Source organism: Neodiprion virginianus, chromosome 6 (assembly GCF_021901495.1).
Source record: "Neodiprion virginianus isolate iyNeoVirg1 chromosome 6, iyNeoVirg1.1, whole genome shotgun sequence".
Classification (NCBI taxonomy): Eukaryota; Metazoa; Arthropoda; class Insecta; order Hymenoptera; family Diprionidae; genus Neodiprion; species Neodiprion virginianus.
In genome coordinates this window covers 9,100,348-9,123,128 of record NC_060882.1, presented here as the reverse complement: position 1 = coordinate 9,123,128, position 22,781 = coordinate 9,100,348, and the positions used below count along the sequence as shown (strand labels likewise).

The window sequence follows — 22,781 nt, the reverse complement described above, 5'->3', positions numbered from 1 at the left end:
ATTTCAAGAATCTGTTTGTAGGAAAAAATCCGAACGAAAACCGTAACAAAGGGGGGGGGGGGGGGGGAACTACGAAGAAGAAGAATACAAGAAATTGCCATAAAATTGAAAAGTACGTTTACAAACACACACGCGCGCAGATGCAGATACGGCTGTACGTATTTCAATAAAGACGGGTCAGCCGAAGCGAGCCAAGTGTCCTGCAGGAATCGGCAACCGGCGCCCCTCCCGTTTTCCTCTCCCTCTTCTTCTTCTTCTTCTTCTTCTTCTTTTGCCGCTTGGTAGTAATTTTATTTCAATGGCCGTATACCGACTACTGCCGTCAGCTCCGTCTTTCTCGTCAGAGGCTTTTTATACAATATTCCATGTACGATACACCCGTACACACATCTGGGCAAACATATACGTACATACATGCCTATATATTGGTGCGAGAAAAGTTTTCCCTGCGTATAGAAAAGCGCCTGTGCATTTTACGGGGTTGCCACACGCGTTTTTATATCATAGACAGACACACACGCACACACACACGTTTCTGCAGCACACTCTCTACTTCGGGGCTTTTCTTTCCTTTACATTTATTTATTTCCTAAATGTCCGTCCCTGCCGGCTATTTTATATTTGACATTTTTATTAAACCCCCTCCCTCTACATTTCACCCTCCTCCCTTCTCGCGGGGGTGTCGAGGGTGGCTGCTACTGGACGGTCCAGCGAGTCCGGACCGTGCCTTCCATATTGCTGTTAGGGCAGTTTCATAATCTCATATGGCGGCTCTTATTGACCAAATAAAAAATTGTATCCGCGCCAGAATCGCCGATCAGATATTGCTGCAACGTTTTTTTCCCCCCGTGTTTATTATTTCATTTTATTTTCATCATTTTTTTTTCTTCCCTACCTTTTCACTTGCCTTTCACTTTCTACTTTTCATTATACTTCCTTATACTTTTCTCGGTTCGTATTTCACTACTTCGTGCGATATTGTTCGTTATATCGGTACCGTTTGTTTTATTTTTTTTCACCCCCTACTTATTACATTGCAGGAATTGCCTTTGAAAAGTTTCCCACGATGGACAGTTGCATTATTTAAATCTCCGTTCATTATACGTACCTACTTTTGTAAAGTCGATCCCCTTTACTTTATTCTGCTCTTCACTTTAATCGATTTATCAATTGTTCCAGATTTCCAGCTGATCAAAGTGTGAAAATCCTCTCTCCACCCGATACCTTTTTTTTTTTTTCTTTTTCCTTCGGAATAACTTACAACCTCAATACAGACACCATTCACACTATTTCTCAGCAGTCAATTTGTGTCTTATGCATAAGAAACTTTTTTTTTTTTTATTATCTAACAACTTCTCAAAGTACTCCAGAGTATTTCCTTTGAAAAAACACATCTAAAAGGTTTTCGTCCAAGTTTAAAGCGCTTTACTTCCATTTCCATTTCCCACATGTCTACCAGGGGCGGGTATAAGGTATTTGTCTAACTCGTGCGAGATTCCCAAGGTGCGGATACCCATAGCTTTGCATATTCGTATTTCGCACTTGCGTGCTGAGTTATTTTTTTTTTTATTTTTTCTTTTTTTTTTTTTTTTTTTTTTTTTTTTTTAGCAAGAATCTATTAGTATTAATCGTAGAAGGAGTTATCACAATTTGCAAGGCGTTGCTAAATATTTCAACACCGTATTTATTTACTCGGTTTTATACTACCTAATTGCGAATTTTCAATTTGCAACGCGTATCGTAGTAGCCGCTACGTTCCAATCGGTCTTTGCAATGCGAAACGATTATTAATATTTGTATGATTTCGGTTTAACAAAGACGACTGTACGGCTGTAAGCACTGCTTTTCCATCGACCCGCAAGCGCTAATTGAAGATCAATTCTGGCTGGCCGAAATTCATAATACCAATCCCTAGTTCGTCAATTATTGGGAATTATAGCTACTGCACAGGGAAAGCCATAGATGTAACTCATAGACTTTTCATCTATTGATTACCAACATAACTATCATTATATGCCGGAGAAAATGTATAAATTTTGCAGTTTCGTCATACTTTGGATCCGCTCTCGATTTTTTTTTTTTTTTATATAAAGTGACTTGCGTTAGTTTGCTCAAGTTTTCAAAGCTTGAAACATCAGGTGTCGCATACTTGCTGCGAAAAAGTCGCAAAGAATAAAAATAGCAAACAAATGCAACCGAATCGTGATCTAGAATACTAATTATAAAAAAACATCAACCAAACGACATTCTCGAACACCGTTGAATATCAAAAATTTCAACGAAATTAAACGAGTTTCGGGAGTTTTGTATTGCGCCAAATCGATATTCATTCGGGGTAAATCGGCAAGTTACACACAAAGAATTGGCGGGAGGTATAAGTGGGAAACACGCAGATGAGACCCGGCGTACTGTTATTAAAGCACAATCGAGATTATAATGAGACACAGAGCAATGCCGCGGCAGCGTAAAGGTTTGAAAAAGGTATGTATCTACAATAAGGCGGAATGAGAGGAAAGGAAGGGAAAAAACGAAAAATAAAAAGTAACACGAAACAACCCGTACGCAGCGCTAATTTAGCCCCAATTAACGACCGCCCCTCTGTTTGAAAATACCCCGTCAGAGTTGCAGCGGTGGCATTTTTTCAACCTGCAACCCCTCACTCTCTCTCTTTCTCTCTCTCTCTCTCTCTCCCTCCACGCTCCGCTTGGTTCGCATCTACATACCTGCTACTGCTATTAGCATGTATACACACTATCACACGTGTCCTCCTATCACGCTTTCATAACTGCACGCATGCGCTTGCAATGACTTGACATACCATGGTACGATGTATGTACACACGACTACAAATCTTCCGTATCCGAATCGACGTTCCCTCTCTTCATGGCGGTGGTGGTGGTGCTTATAATTCGCACCGGTCTCAGCGCTCTGAGAAGGCCAATTAGTAGCATAAAGCCAAGCCGAGGGATGTTTGTATGTAATAATGGATTGTTACTCAAAGTATCCGGCTAATTAATTAAGCCCCCTCCCCTTCCTCCACCCTCTTTTGCTCCGTACTCCCTCCACCGCCACCCCCTCAAACTCTCGGCATCCCCAACCGTGCTGGCGTCCTTTAGGTTTCCTAGAGGCACCTAACCACCCTTGTATAGGCCGGAGTTAGCAACCTTTATAAAGCTCTGCGTATCCACGCGCGAGTTTCACAGAGTTTCGTCCTTTAGCCACCCAGAATGCGAATCTACACGCGCGCTGTTGTAATACGCTTCTTGTAATGGGTCGAACTGATAATATGGTATAATTGAATGATCGGTCGGTTTCAGATGTAATTGATTCAACAATGGTGGAATATTTGCTGACTATTGGAATTTTAAATTAGATCAGCGAAATGGTTTTTTTGTCGTTTGGTTCAATGAAGATTTGATTTTTTAATGTCCATATCGAGCGGTCGGTTGCGATAAGCGTTTGGTAGCGAGTATAATCAGGGATTATTACAAGTTTCTTATGGGAAAAAATTTAATTGTGATCGAAAGATAACAGATACTTGACAAAAATTTTGATGATACTTTGACACAGCTTGTGGAAATATTGATATTCATGATATATCCTTATTTTGACTGATTATTGTAATAATCGCAAAGCCATATTTTTACAATATTTTTACTAGCGATAGAAATTACGCTTCACTCGTGAGATTTATAAAAATAATCAAACTTCCAGTGTCAATTACAATATATTATAAAACTTGGAAAAAACGGGTAATTGGAATTGAAGTACTTTTCTGTTTTCATCTCGTCAACAATAAGGCATAGGTTGAATTTTTTGAAAAAATTGATGTGTCCAAATTTATCATAAAGCAAATTTGTAGATTTTTCTAAAAAATCTATTTAAAGTATCAGGAATTTATACATCATCAACGCGACAGACTACCTGAAATGAGTCGACACTTTCGCAATTGTGTACGAGCTATAATTAGAATTAAGTTTGTTAAGCAGGAAAGTGAGGGAACGAATGCTCAGGCTATAATTATGGTATCAGAAAAAAAAAGAGAGGTGAAATTACTCTATCATTTTTGAAGCGGATATAACGCGTCATTTTATCGTTTAATTTTAATGCATTATCACGGTTCGTTATGTTTATGAGTAAGCATATATACTCTGCTAATTGACTGAGGAAAATCATTGATAAGATTTTTATTTCGTTAGCATAAAGTGTGTATGGTCCTATTTTTATCTTTCGAACTTGATATGATTTTTCACATGGCTAATTAGCCGAATCTAAAATGTGTTTCATTTATATAACTAGCGCAGCAAATCTATTCGCAAAGAATTGAATAATACACAATACACTGTAGAACTAGGAATTGTACGGTAACGTTTTCCCTTCGCATAAAAAGAATGAATAAATAAATTAGTCACGTATCGATTTATTGTTTTCTTTCCAATCACGGCCGACTGATTGTGAGTGTAATTCACACTAGTGAACTTGGTTGAACCGTTGAAGAATCGTGAATATTCTCATCACCCTTGTTTTTCATCCACCTTTACTTTTTTCTTCCGCGTAACGTAAAATTGAAAACTCGTCACGTGGCTGTTGGAACCTCATGTTGACCAGGTGTATAAACTCGAGACGGTGATACGGTCGATCTATTTTGCGTGACCATAAAACGAGAGCAGTGATTCCGTCAACCAAGCTTCGCAGTTTTATACTCTCTAATGAGCTCTCCTCCACTTCGCATGGCCCAGTGATATAAACTTTGCACGCAACGATTCGCAGAGAATTCTGACAACCACGGCTGCACGTATAAACAACACGCTTGCATACATTCGGTATAGCGAAAGCGATCGTCATCAAAGGTCTCAGAAGCTTGAGGGATCAACGTACGCAAGGTTTGAAGATAAAAGAAACGCGTTACGCACTTTCTTCCGGCGAAAATCGTTAGCTTTTCGATTAATTTTGCTACGAGATAATTGTCAGATTTATCAAATCATTATAGTCGCTAGCTACAAAAGATCTGTTTAAAAATACAGATATAATAAACCGAATTTGAGATATCCTCTCCTTGCGAAGAAGTGGCATAAATGAATCGAAAATTTTCACAACAAAAAAGAGGAAAAAGAAACAACAAAATGAGTAAACATTTGAAAAAATCGCAGGCGATATGAATTTTACCGGGAAACGATTGAATTGAAAATTCCAAACTCGTAAAGCGGGTCAACTTCGCAGCTTTCGTTCGGGAGAAAAGCGGCGTACTTCGACCCTCGTTTGATGGGGTTTTCTGCGAACAATTATGGCGAGGCATTTGAGAGATTTCTATTGAAATTCAGGGGATGACCGAGTGCGGCCCTGGGATGAATGACGCTCCAATTAGCGTCGCTAATTATTGCGCTGCCACCCACTTATGATGTGTGTATACGCTTATGTATGCCGCCATACATATCTGTGCTGCGACTGCGTATCCCATCGGAGTAGAGATAACGCGTAACTCGAGTTTGCCGGACTAAAATATCTTCCAAACCGGCAATCATTTGTGCGTTACATCCGTATACATGCATGCATTTTATGTGGGTATGCATACATATGTTTGTATGAGCACGCACACAGATAAACCCGTGCATATAGCTGCAGGAAACTGTAGCAATTAAGCTTTTTATCTTTATACTTTTCTCTCGGTTGGTTTCTCTCCCTTTTCAAACCGATCGACGTGAGTCGACGATGACGAATGGGGAAAGTACGGATTTTCTGTACGTCGATACGATTCGTTAAACATTGAACTTAATTTTTTTCCACGATAGAACAACGATTCCCATCATTTCTTGGGTAAAAGCCAACGGCGTGTAACTTTTTCAAATTCAATTTTGTTTATTGATTGTCGGCGATTGATAAATGTTGTAATCGATAAATACAAATTCTTAGCTTTCTTTCAATTTTTATGGTATTAATCATAGAAGTGGAGAATCAAAAAAGGCCACAAGTGTCTACGACAAAAAATCTTAAAAATCGGAAACTGTTTGCTTTTCACTGCATATTTATTTACCGCTTCTACAATAGAATTGAAAAAATAGCAGTTTGTAATTATCCTGTTCAATTAGTGTCCATTATCTGCGGAAAGTGATTTCGGGCACGAAATTTTTTTAATTATAAATATTTTAGTAAAAGAATTGATTAATATGGAACGAATGACACGTTTTCTGGCAATTCACTTATATTCTCATATTCTCTTCTAATGAATTGAAATCGTTTTTTTCTTATAAATAAAACAAAGTTAACTTCATAACGTTCTGGACTTGTAACATGCATTGACTAATAAGGATACAATTTCGATTTTTCCCTGTTGAACCACAACTGATGTTACTTCCATTCTCATCTTTCTCTTGTTTCGTTTCTTGGAGGTCAAATTGTGCGAACCTGGGTTCTTATCTGAAAACGTAGAAATATCGTGACCGGTCGTATTTTAATTTTTGTCAATCGTTGAGAGTGAAAGACTCAAGGTTAGTAGGTATCACAGGAAGTTGAATAGTGAGACCTGTTTCTATGCAGATAGGTGAAAAAATAAATGAAAAATAATCGCTTTTTGCTACGGGGCAAAGAAAACTCGGACCTTTATTTAATTTTTAGCTGTTCGTTTACTTTGCTTCGTTTTCATCCATTCTTTGTTTCTTATGTCGACTTAGTTTCTGCTTGGTTTAAGTTTTTTAAATTACACAAGTTTTCCACGTTGGGCAAAAACGTCGCTTCCGCAGTCTGATTTGCCAAAATAGAGAGGATATGAAGAACTTTAAAAAGGTTGGGATAAGTGAAACACACTCTTTCGCTTTCCACTATCAGTTCAGGCTCTTCCAAACTCCGAACAACTTACTGGAATTCCTAAGATCCTTTCCCTCTGGTTCCTCCATCCCTTTCTCTGCTCCGCCTGTTCCATCTACTTCTTTGTTATTTCAGTCCACCCGATTCATTGAGCAAGTCCGAATTTACGTCGTCTAAAAAGTAAAGTAACGGAGAACGAATCGAACGATCAGCCCCAAGCGTTTTAAAATAACAGAAAAGTTTCTCGTGCAACGTTTTATTACATAACGCGAGAAACAATCACTCGAGCACTTTGCGATTCAGTAATTTAAAAGAAAACTCCGCTGTACAAGTCATCGCGTACTGTATTATAAAACATCACTGTACGGCTATAATCCTTCGCCATTAGCTGCCGGCTATTAATCAACCCGAAGGACACGGTGACGAAGGCGGTTTCGCGCTGCAGCTCTCATGCCTGAGCAATCGATTCGAACCTTACGTGACTAAACACGTTGCAGGACTTATTATAACCCCCAAAGAACATTCTTATCGAGATTTTTATTACCCCGTGCGTATCATGCGCCGGAAATTACTATCCAACGGTCGAAAGGGACCCTGAGTTTAATTGATCAGCTTTGTAAGAACTTCTAACGTGTTAACAGAGTTTTCTTTTTCTTGCTCCAAGTGTTTGGAGAGAAGCGAGGAATTGTTACAGGGTTGATTTGATCACATTTTTCAATAATTCCGTACTTTTCAATCCTCACAATTTTCTTACCCACGAAATACGACGCGTCCTCGCGCCGTTCGAACTCGCAACCCGCAGCACGTGCCTGCGATGCAGGGTGCCGGATGGCAGGCGTTTCGAGAGATTGACACGAACGGGAAAATCGCTCAGTTATCTATCAGTCTGACTGAAATTAACGAGATTTGCCTGATTTTTTTTGTTTCAGAAAGTGGTATAGTTCAGATCACGATGACGATGGATGTGAGCAAGTCGGAGACTAATAAAAATGGCTCCACGCAGCAGGAATGTGCCGGGTGTGGGAAAACTATTACGGAAAGGTGAGCGAACGCCGGGTATAAAATTTTCGAATTTCATAGTCTGTCGAATCTTGAATACTTAACGCTATTACGATCCAAAGTTTTTCAGAATCATTTTTTTTTTGTGACGTAACTTGAAACTTTATATGCAAAAAAGTGAAAAAGTAGGTTGTAGAAATCGGGTTTCCTGCATTCAAAACAATTATTACAGGTGAATTTGAATCTCCGGAGACTTTTATTTTTAGAATTTCAATACCGCTCCCAAATATCTCCGGTGATTTGTTTTGTGACTGATTCGATTATGTTTCACTGCTTGATCGTAATTATTCCGATTCCTCGAATCATTTTAATTGATTTCACGTCGCGCAGTTCTGGTAACGACAAAATTGGGGTCACTCTTCTTGACAGGTCAAAACCGTTTGACCATCTGCCGAAATTGTCTCCGCCTGTATCCGAAATGTTCGAAAAGTATCGGTTTAATCCTCAATAAAGAACACAACCAACGCCTCGTAATCGATTCTCGGATATCGTCTATAAAATTAACCACCTTCTGTTTTCACAGGTATCTACTCAAAGCCTTGGACCTGTTCTGGCATGAAGATTGCCTGAAATGTGGCTGCTGCGATTGTCGGCTGGGTGAAGTCGGCTCGACCTTATACACGAAAGCGAACCTCATACTCTGCAAAAGAGATTACCTCAGGCTCTTCGGTAACACCGGATACTGTGCAGCTTGCAGCAAGGTCATACCGGCCTTCGAGATGGTGATGAGAGCCAGGGCGAATGTTTACCATTTGGAGTGCTTCGCGTGCCAGCAGTGCAACCATCGGTAAGTGACTTTGAATCACTAGCCCGAGCTGATGCATACTTTCTATTTAGCCGATCAGGGCTTACTTGTCGCAGCTTTGTTCTCTTTGCCGAAGAAATTGCCGAGGGCCAATTCATACTTCATCACCCTTTTTTCCCACGGAGAAACTCGACTTCAGGGACCAGCGCCCCGTAGTTTCTAAGCTTTAGGTCCGCTACCTGGTGAATCTCGACTTCCAGGACAAACGCTCCGTAGTTCTGTCTGTCCAGGTCCTTGACCTGGTGACTTTCGACCTTCAGGACTAATTTTCCCTAGATTTAGCCGTCCAGGTCCTCCACCTGGTGGATCTTGGCATCCAGGAAAGGCTCTCCGTAGATTGGGCTGTCCAGGTCATGACTTGGCTACTTTCGACCTTCAGGACTAATTTTCAAGTTTACAAGTTTGATTATTAAAAACTTCATTTTTTGTACGATCAAACCAATATGCATGCTTCGGATAATATTTTGAATTGGAAAAAAAAATCCGAACGATCAGGATCAACAAATTGCAATTGGTGAGTAGTTGGCATAGTATACATAGGAATACATGACAATAACGTCGTTCAATTAGAGCTGATATTGCTGTGCGTCGTGTTTCAAATCTGTTAGCACTCAGCTGATTGTTCTGTGGTATTTTTTGACGAAGTTTATTGTCATAAAATCACAATACGTTATACTTACATGCAACTGTAAACGTGATTTGTAGCATTGTATAGAAAAAATCTTACGGGCAGATTCGTTTTGCGTCACATGCACAAAGACGGTGTTCATTCTATACACTGTGAAGCAAATACCAGAATTTTTTGGGGAGTTCATCGTGCCCCAATCGCCCCTACAACTATGTCATATGGTAAAACACTGACAACTAGTAAGCGAGCGCACGAGCACAAAAACCAGTTACACTAGGCACCCGACCCTGAGCGAGCTTTAGCAAGCGAGGATCTTAAAGCTAGTGCTTTTTGAATTTCCAAAACGTTATACGAAATTGCGATTCAGTTTCGTTCTTCTCTGTCTTACTTTGGTTTTTCTCAATCTCCGGACGAAATTGAGTGGACAAAATTTGTTTAATCTTCATTATTGAAATCTGAAAATAATCAACTTTTGATTTTTGGAAAGTGTATGGATTTGTACGTCGGCTTTAACGTATAAGTAGCGGTCGAGCAACTTCATATCTGGTATAATATTCCATTTCTTCATATTCCGCGTATTTGAAGTGACGTCTAAAAATCGGTGATGTAATATTGGAACCTTTATCAAGCTCCGTTGTGTGTTCTTTCATTCAGTTCACCTCGCGGGCAAATAAAACTGTAAGGGGGGATAGAAGGTATCCTCCTACGAGGCTCCCAATTGAAAAATCTGTCTTGCGTCGCCAATCTCCATGAAAAATATTCTTCGCTTCGGTTCGCGTGGCTCGTGGATGCGCGCTATCGCGTATGCATGTATTCGGCGAAGCTTGGAATCTTCCACACACACACACACACACGCGCGAACAAAATCCGGTGTATAAAGACAGGAACGAATCCGCGACACACACGGACGGCGACTCCTGCTACACACCTAGATAAAACAGGCGACCGGAGGGGGGAGAGAGAAAGACAGGCAGGGATGGTCGCGAGACGCGGTCCACTCCGGGGGTTGCTTTACAGGCCAGCTGGGAAATCACCCTCTATTTCGCCGCCCCCGCAACCCCCGATCCCCGCAACGCTACGCGATCGAGGCACCGAGCCAGGGGCCAGTTATATAATTATCTAGATACTGCTGACATTTTTGTATCAAATTGCCACGGCACATAGGGCAAGAGATTGCTTCGCAATGGGGTAGCTAAAGGTTACGCTTCAAGTTATTGCCGGCCTGTTCTACGTGTACGGATGTCTCTATATGTTGAGATACGCGTTTACTATGGCGCAGGGATCACTGGATACTCTGTCTTTACGGTACGTTCCTTATCAAGTTCACCTGACTTGACGTACAAAAATTTTTCATCCTTGATTCTACGTATTCGGAAAATTTATAGGAGAAGGAGTTACTGTGTAATCAGTCTGGAAGTTAATAAACTTTCTCTTTTCACTATGTCTAAATTTTTTGAGGCATAAAACATGAACTCTGATCATTTCCACTCTATATGTGCGACCGATTTCTCGTCCGATGTTGTCTCGAGAATGAATGGATAGATTTTAATGATTTTTGTCTTGATCGATGCGGATTCGACGTTAATTTGAAAATGATTAAATCCGTTAAAATGGAATTTTGTCCATTGGTTTTTCCAGTTTTTGTTTAAAATCGTAGAGTTTCTTGACAAAATGAGAATAAAAATCTATTTCCATAAAATGTTATTTTCGCACAAATAAGTGAAGTAGCGAGAATCAAGTCGTTGAACTGATCTTTTCAGAACAGTCGATGTCTCCTACTGACTACTTACAATTAACAGGTTGTAGACTATTTTTCAGTTTTTTCGACACAGCTGCTCATAAATAAGAGGTTGTTTTATTAGCCGTCAAAAATTACATATTTCTCAGAAATTTTTCTGTACACAGCTAAGGATTCAATGTAAATCACCGAATCAATGACAAATTACCTGATGTGTCGAATAACTTTTACAAAATTGAATGCTGCTTTGTACTTACCGAGACTCTTATTGCTTGCTTGCGATCGAAAAAAAGGAGTCGTGAATTGTGGGCTCAGGGGCGGGTTGAATTTGCGCGGATTGCCAGTTATATTTTACGAAGTGGAATGGAAGCTGAGTGCCCGAAGGTCAACGAGAGAGTCGCGGTCCGCAATTACTCTTGGAAGAAACGCGGGGAGATTTATTTTTTCATTTCTTATTACCCATTAACTCCTATTGACGTTGGCTGCACAGTCATAGGTATACGGTTGTTGCAGTAAACCGGAGACTGACTATATATTATGTAGAGGCTGCTGAATTGAGACCGTCAATCAGAGCCAATTACAGAGAGCGCGTCGTCGCCAATTTGGCATTTTATTGTACACCTATACCGGTACCTACGTACGCGAAAGCGAAAGGTCAGCGTTGTTTTCCGGGTCTTTGACAGAGGGAAATAGAAGGATGATAAGACGAAGAAGGATTGTACATTTTTTATACTACTCTGGGAAAATTGTCCTTACCCTTACTGGGTGAAAGAATTATACGATAGATTGTGTCGATGTATTTACTATCGAACAATTTTGCAATTGTTCATTTTAGTGGGTCTACGTTATGAAGAAGTTTTCGCATTATACAATTGTGCATTGAGGAATGAAATATCTGTGCCATAATTTCTTTTCATTCTTGGTTCGATTCGTCGCGAGCCAACTCAGCCGGAGTTAAAAGTAAAGAGATCATAGAGGCGAAACCGGCCGGGGATCGGAAATATATTTGTCGTGATAAAAATAGGTTGGAGAAGGTGGCGGAAGGTGAAAACCGACAGAAAATACAAAAAGCTTTGTAAAACTGGATAGGGGGTGGAACGGGCGAGCTTATTGGACCAAGGGTGCAGTTTCAAGCCTGCAATAGTAATAGCTCGTCCAAGCGTGCAACAAACGCTGTACAGCTTCTCAAACAATGCGCGAACAAAAGAGCATCAATTTTACGTTTTTATCGTCCCGTATTGTCTATCTTTGACAATGCGCGGCTCGTATACCATTTCCGTTATACCCGACATGCCGTTTCTGTCTCTACGAGCGTATATATTTTTACGCTACCGTGTAGGTGTAACGAGTGTATTCTTGATAACGCGGAACAGGTTACTCATCGCCAAATCATCGATAACTCGCAACTTTCCGTGGCCAGTAGTAGAGATGGACGTTGGGGAGGAATGGCTGACATTTGCATTTCTCTAGAAAAACGTGAAATTATGTTAAATTTAGTTATTCGTAGTTGCCCATTGGCTGTAGCTGTAAAATACATGATGATTCTCTCATGTATATACGTATTTTTTAGTACAGTTTAAAGTCATACCCGTAGTCATACTAATTCTAAAAAATTTTCATCGATTTTATTCGAACTAAGAAAAACTTGCATGAATTTGACTTAAAATCGAACAAACTTTGGGATGAATCTTAATAAGAAAGTGTTGCGCACGTCCAGCGGAATTCAAACAGATTCGTAAACGTATTTACGTGAACATTGATTTTGAAATCGTTCCAGTGCTGTCCTCTTAACGTCGATGGTTTTGCAATATTAAACAAACTTCAAAGAATCGATCGAGATTGGTTTCGGTTTATTCCTAATCTATATAATTCTCGTCAAACGAGGTTCAAAAATTGAATTCAACCCACGCGCAGCTGCGTTAATACTTTTTCCCCCGGTATTCTCGAATCGTGTAACCCGCCTAACGCAACGACGTTGAACGACCCCGACGTGTAAAACGTGCGTGATTTTCGCTCAAGTAGGTATAATGCAAGAGTGTGAGGTGGGGTAGTCTCGGACTATCGCTGGAGAAATAAGAAAGCCGTTGAAATTTTCCCCGTCGACAGGCTGTCAACTTGCCAATATCTGAGAATATATGAATTCACCGAAAAAGAATCGGGAGCAATATTCGAATGGTTTACGTATACGATACGTGTGTCACAACCAAGTATCAATATTTCGGAGGGGAGGTTTGAGGGAATCTAGAAACGACGTGACGGAGAACGGAAAATGTGAATGCAGAATAGGTATCCTCGAAAAAAATATCCAGGTTTGAAAAGTTCAAATGAATCTCGATTTGATTAACCAGGTACATTCCCCCTGAAATTTAAATTTCATCCTGACAAAGTTCCGAGAGTTCTTTTGAAATCGGTACGAAATACCAGTTACACATTCAATTTCGGCTTCCATTATTGTAATATAAATTAAATTGTTTTAAATTAAGGAAATGTATATTTTTTTTTATTTTCTTGGCCCAAGGTCTGAACGGTAATTTTTACTAAAATAAAAATTCTGCCCAAGTATAGGATTAGTTTTTCGCAGACCTTAGATGGTCGACATCGATCGGTAATTTTAAAAATAAAATTTGCAAGAAGTCCTGATTTTTCTAATATCTGGTTTCTGTTTATTCCAATGGGAAAAATTAAGCTAATTTCATTTTTGAATATGATTTGATTATTCACACGGTTCTTGCTGAAAATCCGGCAAAGAAAATGGAATTATGTATATTTTTTGACATGTTATTTACATAAATGGAAAAAAGTCACATGCTGTAAGGCACCTGTTAGACTCGGGGTGGGCCCAATTTTTCCCGACCCAATTAAACCCACTGAGTTTTACCTGGAAAATCCGGACCAAAGAACAGTTTTTTAACCCTTTCAATATTGTTTTTTGAACAAAGGTGTAGAGCGTATATTTTTAGATTACATGTGTTTATTAGGATATTAAGAAAATGTCAAAATGAACGATTGACTTTAAAATAATACCTGACAGTAACGTATTTTAAAGTAATAAACGTGAGTGTGAACTTGTTCGTAGCATATTATCAAAAACACATGTTAGACGGAAACTGGAGTAGCGCACTTGTAAAAAAAAGTATACACTAAAAAAGAATAACTCGATGGGTTATCTCTCTAATTCCATGGTCAAGAGACTGAACAAAAATGCAACGGCTAACGCATCATAAACATGTAACGAATCGAAACCAATTTTATAAGGAAGAAACCAAAAAACAGCGTGATTTTTGCCCATCCTGTTTAGACATGAACTGAAAATTCTAAAGTTTGAGAGAATTTTTTTGTCAGTAAAAAACAATGTTTAAATTTCGTTTCAGCGAGAAAAAAAAAGTATGTATATATATTTATGAAAGAATTTAGTTTAATTTTTTTTTCGTTGTCGCAATACAGGAGCAGAAGTTGGCGCGCAATTAGCTGAAACGTGACACGAGCCTGAACTCAGAACTCGCAATTAAACAGCAACAATTATACGAGGGTAACTTTAGACTGTAATAACACGCAATAAAGGGTTGCTTGGAGTAGCTGACTGGGCGCAGGGCGGAGTCTGGAGAGGGAAAACCATCCCCCTCCTTGGCCAGGGGATGATTTACCGATCCAATTAGCTCCACGGTTACTCTCCTAAAAAGACGTCCGGTCTAATTTAACGGGTGTCCAATTAAAGACTAACCGTACTATTTAAAATTGTCGAACTAGTTTTGAGTATACGTGTATATACATTTGCTGTAATGTATGCAATTTTTAAACATCTGCAATAGGATTGAAATAAACTTGATGGGTGGGGGGGGGGGGGGAGGACTTCTCGCGTAGATATGCTTAGAAAATCAATGTGAAAATCTATTTTCCCCCTCAATGGCCGATTATTTCTTTTACCTTTCATCCAACTCCGAGAAATTACCTTCCAATCGTATCCAAGCAACACAAACATCTTTGATTTCTTTTCAGCTCACATCTATCTTCATCCGTGTTTACGCGATAAATCTTGCGCACACTTTATTTTCCTTTAGTGTTCCAATTTCCGATATACCACCGTTGCGGCATTCCACTTTCCATCTTGCGGTACGTACGTACAAATCAGAGTTTGAACGATCGCACACGTTTTTTTTTTTCATCTATTTACATACACCGCTAGATTTACAAAAGTTTTGTGTACATTTCGTCGACCAGATTTGCAGTAAAGAAAATATATCAACTTTTGTGGCGATAAAAATTGTTTTCCTTTTGTTTGCATTGAACACATCTCGCCATTTTGCGTTACATACCCCTCCCTCCCCCCCCCCCTTCGTCCCTTCATCACCGCAAAAAAAAAAATTTCCTACCAAGCGAAATTTTGATTATTTTCCAATTGAACTACGTTCAGATTAAATATTTTTTTTCAATGAAATAAAAAAAAAAAAACGGAGTTGAAAACCTGATGCCTTCTCCTGAAATGATAAAGTTTCGGGGTTTTTCATTCCAGAGATCGATCGACATGTGAGCACCTATCTAATACTTCCCATCTATTGAGTCTAGATATTCGTTTCGAAGTGAGTAACGCGACACTGCACTTAACCCGAGAGTGCAAAAACTGTCAAAGTCGAAAGAAGTTGATCCGAGCGACAGGATATCTGGTCGTAGAAAGTTTCCGTGGAAAGTACGAAATGGCCGCATAAAAAGGTCCAACGGACGAGCGGACGTTCGGTAATCTGTGACGCCGAAGCTGCAACAGTCTAGGAGAGAACTCGCTTGCATAGAAAATTTCAATCCGGACAGACCGACGTGTAGCGTTGGTGAATTTTTAACTCCGGTCCCGCGCGCGGCCATAACGCACCGTCCTTTCCGCAGTCGGAATTTCGACGGACGAATATATAGACGGTCAGGACTAACGGCATAGATATGTAAGCTTGAATAAATAAATTAAATCGCGTTTGGCTTGCTGCTGCAACTCGTGAGACCTTACATTAGGATCGCTTTACGGCCATCTCGGGGCCCGCGAAATATCCTCGGAAGATAAAATTGTCCCGGATTCAGCTTCGCTTGTTGCAGTCGCGGCATGAAAAAGTGTCGCGCGTTGTCGTATAAAGTTGAAGAATATTGCTTTTTCGATAAACCGGGGTCAAAAATGATGCAAAGAATTTCTCGGACTGGTGTTCATGACGATATTTTGGGAATATAAAATAGTACCCGTTAAAGTCACTAAACAATTGTATATATCTGTTCTAGAATTGGTATCGTTTTAAATATTGTACGAATTTTTAAGAAAATGTACGTGTTACAATTTATAGGAAGTATTTAGTGTGGTTGTAATTGCCGATGTTACGTTTTACGGTCTTACGCCGATTGCAACATTCCATTTGTTTTCGTTTAGCTTGCCAAGTTCCTGCAATCGGATAATTACGAACCATCGTCAAATTATTGCAACGGTTGCAGTGCGAGCAAAGAATAAAAAGAATCGAAATGTTTATGAGACTTGTAAAACTAACGGAAGCTGGAAATTTTTCTCCGTACAATAATTTTGAATTATCGTAATAAATGAAAGCAGTTAAAAGGACTGTAAAAATACGCTATATCTTAAATTGATAATTCTCTGCGCTGCCTGCAACAATTGCAGGGAATAATTTTTTTCCCTATGCGCAAACGCGATTTCGCATATTTTTGCAACGCGGCAGACGCGGAATGCTGTTCGAATCGTTGCACGCAGCTTTTGCTCTCCAGTGATGAACGGTAGGAGTTAGCCAAGGGTGGGATGGGCGGTATATGTGTGTAGGTACGGGCGCATAACGCGTTGGTCGTAATTCCACAATCCGTTAATTCAATAATTTCAGTGGAAAGCTTGCCTCGTTATAACGGGATAATAGCTGGCTGAGCCGACGACCCGTCCGCGCGTTGCGATAATTCTGTTTCCCGAACGATTATGAATATCTGCTTCTACCAGCATAACCCTCTACCTCTACCTATATCTGGCTCTCCACTCAAATGCAACGACGACGATTCGCGAATCGCCGCGTGCACTTGCATCCTCCACGTCCGCGGAATCGCCGCTATTTCGCCATTTCAGATATAAGCTTTTTTTCCTAGCTGTAATCGAAAAATTTTGTATTTTTTATGTACCTACCACCTACTCTGTTTTTTTTTTTTTTTTTTTTTTTATAACGCTAGCTTGTAATATATTTTCTTCCGATTGTCGCAATAAATTGATGTTAAATCATTATTAAAGGGTAAAAAGTATCGTTGAACGATGGCTGAATGAAAAAATTTTAAAATACCTGGAAGAAAGTAAACGAAATTGATTTTGCGTTGAAATTAGTATATACGTATAGAATCGCTAACGAGTATAGTCTCATGAAATGGTTGCTTGTACTTAATTTTCTTATAATTCGAACAGTAATTTTCTATCAACTTTGAGTGAATGAAATTTTTCTCAGTGTCTGAAACGAGACGGTATTGATTTTATTCAATTTAGATACAGAGATAGGCAACAATTACGTTGCATATATTTCTTACCATCGATACGGTGACAGGATTTGTATTATTCTTGCGTGTCTTCTTTGCCGTGCTTACAGATTTTGCGTCGGGGACAGATTTTACCTCTGCGACAATAAAATCCTCTGCGAATACGACTACGAAGAGAGGCTCGTCTTCGCGAATATGGCTCTTCACCCTCCCGCCTCGCTCGCACACATAAAAAGGCAGCTGCCCCCGACCCCGACACCCTCTGGACAGAACATGCACCCCAGTCACAGTCCGATGCAGCATCCCCATCAGCCGCCGGGCCCCATGGCCCAGGCGATTGGACACCACAATCACATCTCGAACGTGAGTAGTTTTCATCGTTTTTCTTCGAATCATCCCTCCCTCCGATTTCGGGGCTTCTAACATTTTTTGGCGGACGATTATTGTTGCGCCATTCGGCGATAACGGTGAATTTCTACTACTTGACTTACTCAGTGCTCGGCTCGAAAGCTTTTCGGGCAGCAGACTGTTTATGTTGAGCGGAGCCTTTAAGCTCTTTATCGGTAGTTGCATGGCTTTGCTTAGACGCTTTTCTCTCTCTCTCTTTCTCTCTCTCTCGCTCTCGCTCTCGCTGCGAGATTGAAGTTGTTCAATTACTCGGTTCTTACTCATTATACACGCAGCTGTGTTTATATTATTCGCCCGTTTCAAACTTCTCGTATACTCTTAATTACGATTATCTAATAAACCGAATTTCGGTACAATGCCTTTTATGTCTTTTGGACCTTGTTCCAAACGGTTTTGTCTTCATTCGCACATCGTTCTGCAAGAAAGTTTTTTTTATTTTGTTTTTAATTTTTTTTTTGTGAAAGAATTTAAAAATTACGCGACTTGCAAAATGCAAGCTCGAAATACAAGTTACATAAATAAAAGTTCTTCCCTCGAATCTCACAATTAAACTTTTCAAGCTTGTCGCTCACCAGTTTCTTTCATTTTTCCTTTGTTTTCCTCAAACTGTTTTCTACCAATCAGCTGTCGCAAATTTGAAACGAAACATCGCTATTGAAAGTATGATTAAATAATAATCGCGTACTCCACAGTTCATTCTCAAATTATTATTGATAGCTGTGTTTTTCTAGTCTAAACATACGGTTGTTTTCCAACTTCCGTCTCGCTTTCCACGTTTGCTTCAATAAAATTCACCGAAATCGAGATCGGTCGCAAATTTCAATTTATGGCTTACTGATTGGGGTTTGTAATCTGGGATGCTGCAGGGGCAGATATCCGGAGGTCCACCGAACATGAACGGGACCATAGGCGGGCCGAGGGGACCGGGTGACATGAACAATAACGGTCTGTCAGGGCCAGGAATCGGATCGGTAAAACCTCCGCCAATGTCGATGCCGGCGCCGACGAGCTGAGACGAGGCTGCACCGCCGATGAAAAAGCTAAGGTGTCTCGACGGCTATTGAAACGATCGTGGATCTACCTGGAAATCAGAGAAATCTATACCCAAAAAAGTGGCCCGCGACCTTACCGGCCAGAATACAGTGTTCGAAATTATAATCTGACAGACAGCAGCCCCGCAAAAAGCGAACGATTGCAAGCTTTCGGCTCTGCAATTTTAACGCGCGTGAAGAAAATTACGTTTTTTTGCCCTTTGTTTTCCAACTGTATGAGATGTATGAAATAGGTGTGGACAAAAAAAAACTTTTTTTTTGGTCGTTTGCATTTTTTTTTTTTTTTTTTTCGTGTCTAAAAACTCGATCGATAGATGTCAGTCGAAAAGGTGCCGGATAACATTTTGTGAAGAATAAAAACCGATACGTGGAACACAAACATAACGTGATTTATAAATGATGAAAGGCGAAACGAACTTCGAATTGTTGATTAATTTGGAAAGGAGAGAAAACAAATTATTGGTAATGATAATTTAATTTTTTTTTTTTACGTTCGTTGTCTCGGACGAAGTGAGAAAATAATAAATATGTAATACGTTGTATAATACGATATGTAATAATTTTGTGTAAGATACTTGTAGTGATTATTATATATATACGTATATTATATATGTATATATATATATACCCATACACACGCGGACACACAAACTAAAATACATATATACATATATACATGTATATATATATATATAAAAATGAATCTGTAAATAGCTGTACTCTAGGTTACTACGAATATCTATTTGTAAGTTTAAAAATACGAGTATACGGTCATATTGTTTCATTATTATTACTATTGCAGTCTGTTCGCGGTACGAATCTAAATTACTGAATATCATTTATCTTCCATAGAATCGGCAAGAGAATATATATCCGTGATAGTAATTTGTTGCATACAGATTTGTTGCACACCGGTATAATTAAAGAGTGCAAAATGCAAGGCGAATAAAATAAGAAAAGCAGACTGTATCAGACGCGTGCCATGAGGCTCAGAAATTTCATCGAGACTCAACTCAATCGTACATTGTACATGCATACCTATTTAAGTAATAATCATAAACGAAATTATGAATATATGATCGTGCATTTTGAACAGGATTTTATTTTTAAATTTTCGAATTTCGACGAGATTGATGTAAGGTGAAAGGAAAGAAATGATTTATTTTCGTGGATTCCCAATGTTAGAAGAAAACCCGAAGCAGACGAAGTATCTATGTGGGTTCCATACAGCTGATACCAAAGATTATAATATAAGGTGAAATGTCCTTCGTTAACGTAAATTTTTTGTCTCTTTCATTAAAGTTTTTCATATACTCTCTAGGACTGGGACAAAAGAGAACTGAAGATAAAATGAACAGCTCTCGACAGTGGTGGAACTCGTTTGTTCGAGTTTTTATTTTTTCTTTGTCTTTATTTTATTTTCTTATTTTTTTAACTCCATTTTTAATGTTTAAATTTAAATTTGAAGAAACGAAAAATTTAAATTACATCAGTATGAGATGAATTTTTGTGATGTGATATTTTTTTAAAAGAGTTATAACCTGTAAATGTAGCTAAAGCTTAACAATACCGGTGCAGTTCATGTACAAGACGTTTCGAAAACGAATCTGAAATTAGTAATTATTCTAAGACCGAAATTCACGAGTTATACGTTGTGTCGTGGCCTTTTGCGACGCGATATCTCGATTAAAAAAATAAAACAATTCGCATGAAATTAATACAAAACTCACAATTTGACGGAAAATAAATACGAAGAATTACTTGTATTTTAAATCTTTACCATACAAAGAGATTAAAATTATACGACAAAATTACAAAAATGATTGTTATAAAGAACAAAATACGTTTGATCGTATTCGCAACGCGTTAGAAAATTACTAATAACAATCGCTCGATAATAGTTTTGAAAGTTCCACGTTACAACCTATAATGGAATATATAAAATACGTCCAACGGATGCATTTTAAAGTTTAAAATTCCTACTTTCGGAGCAGCGCGTTGGGATTTTTTTTTTTTTTTCGGAATAAACGGATCACACGATTTGCTTTGTTTATAAGATTTCTACAATAAGATATGTGCGAAGACGGTGAATGAAATTTTTCTCTATTTCAGAGGGGCTTTATATTATAGTCATAGATTTATATAATTACCAACCAAAACGCAAATACCTAATACCAAAAAACACACATTACATTATAAATATATATATATACGAGAAAAATTATATAATATATATATGTATAAATACGAAGTTGTGTTATATATCGCAAAAATTATTCAAATAATGGAACGATGATGAGCTGGCTGGATGGTTGATAAAAAATTTCCAAAAAAATATACACGAAGCATTGTACATTACACCATTGTATGATTAAGTACAAAAATATCATTATTGACATTATTATTATCATTATTACTATCATCATCATCATCATTATCATTACTATTATTATATTGTATAAAAATGAACTATTGTTGCATTTTAGTAGTTTTTAAGAGAAAAATTTTCTTTCCCTTTGTTATGCATCTGTATATAATATCATTATTACTATTATAGTACACTATTAATATAAACATACCTATTATAATTAATAGAATTCCATTACTACTGAAAAAAAAACAAAACAAAATACATTCATATTAATACTTGAATACCGTGGAATGTCCGCATTGTGTAAATATGTCGGTTTTTTGAAACCGAAATATTTTTACCCTCGCTACTATTAATCCTTTTACTTTTTTCTTCGCGTCTGTTAGTTGTTGATATTTCGTAGGAACTCCCTTCGATCTTTCTTCCACCATTTTCCAATCTTGGGTAATGAATTCAAAGTTATTCGATTCTCTAGGAGCGTGATTTACTTAATGTCTTCCAATCCATCGATGCGATGTTGAGTGGATCTTATCGTAATCGTTGTTATCGTCGTTATTATTTTACTCTATATTTCGCGAGCTGCTCAATAGAAACGATGATTTTTTTGAAAGTTCTCATTGACGTACGGGATTATAAGTCTTCTTTATTTCGCAATTTCACAAATTGCTTTTTCATAATATTGAATCAAAATGAAGAGAATCTCGTACACTTTGTTGTCGTTAATTATTTCTTACTGTTTTATTTTCAGCAATATTAGTGAAAAAAATGTTTACTAATTTATACGATATTTTGTTTTATATATCAATTACATTCGTATAACGCGACAACTTGTCGATTTTTAAATCTGGTTATATCGAATTCGATTCATGCTTCCTCACAAAAAATCACCTTATTCTACGAGTATTTTTTTTTTAGCAATAATTCAAGTAGTTCGCCGGAATTTCCTGAAAAATAGCTTCCACTTTATTTGTTGATAAAATAAATTCCCCAAGATTGGTCTAAGATAGACAGTCGGAAAAAGAAAAATCGATGTAGATGCATACAATCGTTATAAGTTACAGATCGCAAAATTGTGAATCGATAATCAGGAAATCCGATTTCAAACCTCCTCTCCCGTTTTTCATTTCAACGCGATTTCTATTCGACTGCAGGTCCCACAAACCCTGAATCCGAAATGACGTTGCAACGTTGAAAATGGCAATTTATAAATCAAGCACCGCATCGTAATCGCATTAAACGAAATGATTTCGTAGCCGCAAACGAAGTCTCGAAAAAATGGCATCGCGTGCACTCATCCCTCCTGCATCAAAGATAAGGGATAGAAAAATTTAATTATATTTCGTTGGAAAGGGCCGTTGAAAAATCGCATTAATCATACACCCTCGGCAGGTTTGTTGCGCATACGCGTATACAGACTGCAACCCTTAGGTGTATGC

At 38.5% G+C, this 22,781-nt stretch overlaps 1 protein-coding gene across 6 annotated transcripts in view; it reads left to right on the top strand.

The window, feature by feature from the left end:
* Positions 1-19,495, top strand: part of LOC124306624 (LIM domain only protein 3-like) — a 108,481-nt gene extending 88,986 nt beyond the window's left edge. For all 6 annotated transcript variants that reach the window (XM_046767440.1, XM_046767444.1, XM_046767443.1 and 3 more), the window contains 4 exons: positions 7,731-7,842; positions 8,384-8,647; positions 17,625-17,877; positions 18,789-19,495. In XM_046767440.1, coding sequence (XP_046623396.1) covers positions 7,731-7,842; positions 8,384-8,647; positions 17,625-17,877; positions 18,789-18,935 — 776 coding nt within the window. In that variant the 3' untranslated portion in view covers positions 18,936-19,495. The remainder of the gene's footprint in view (positions 1-7,730; positions 7,843-8,383; positions 8,648-17,624; positions 17,878-18,788) is intronic.
* Positions 19,496-22,781: the final 3,286 nt, after the last annotated feature.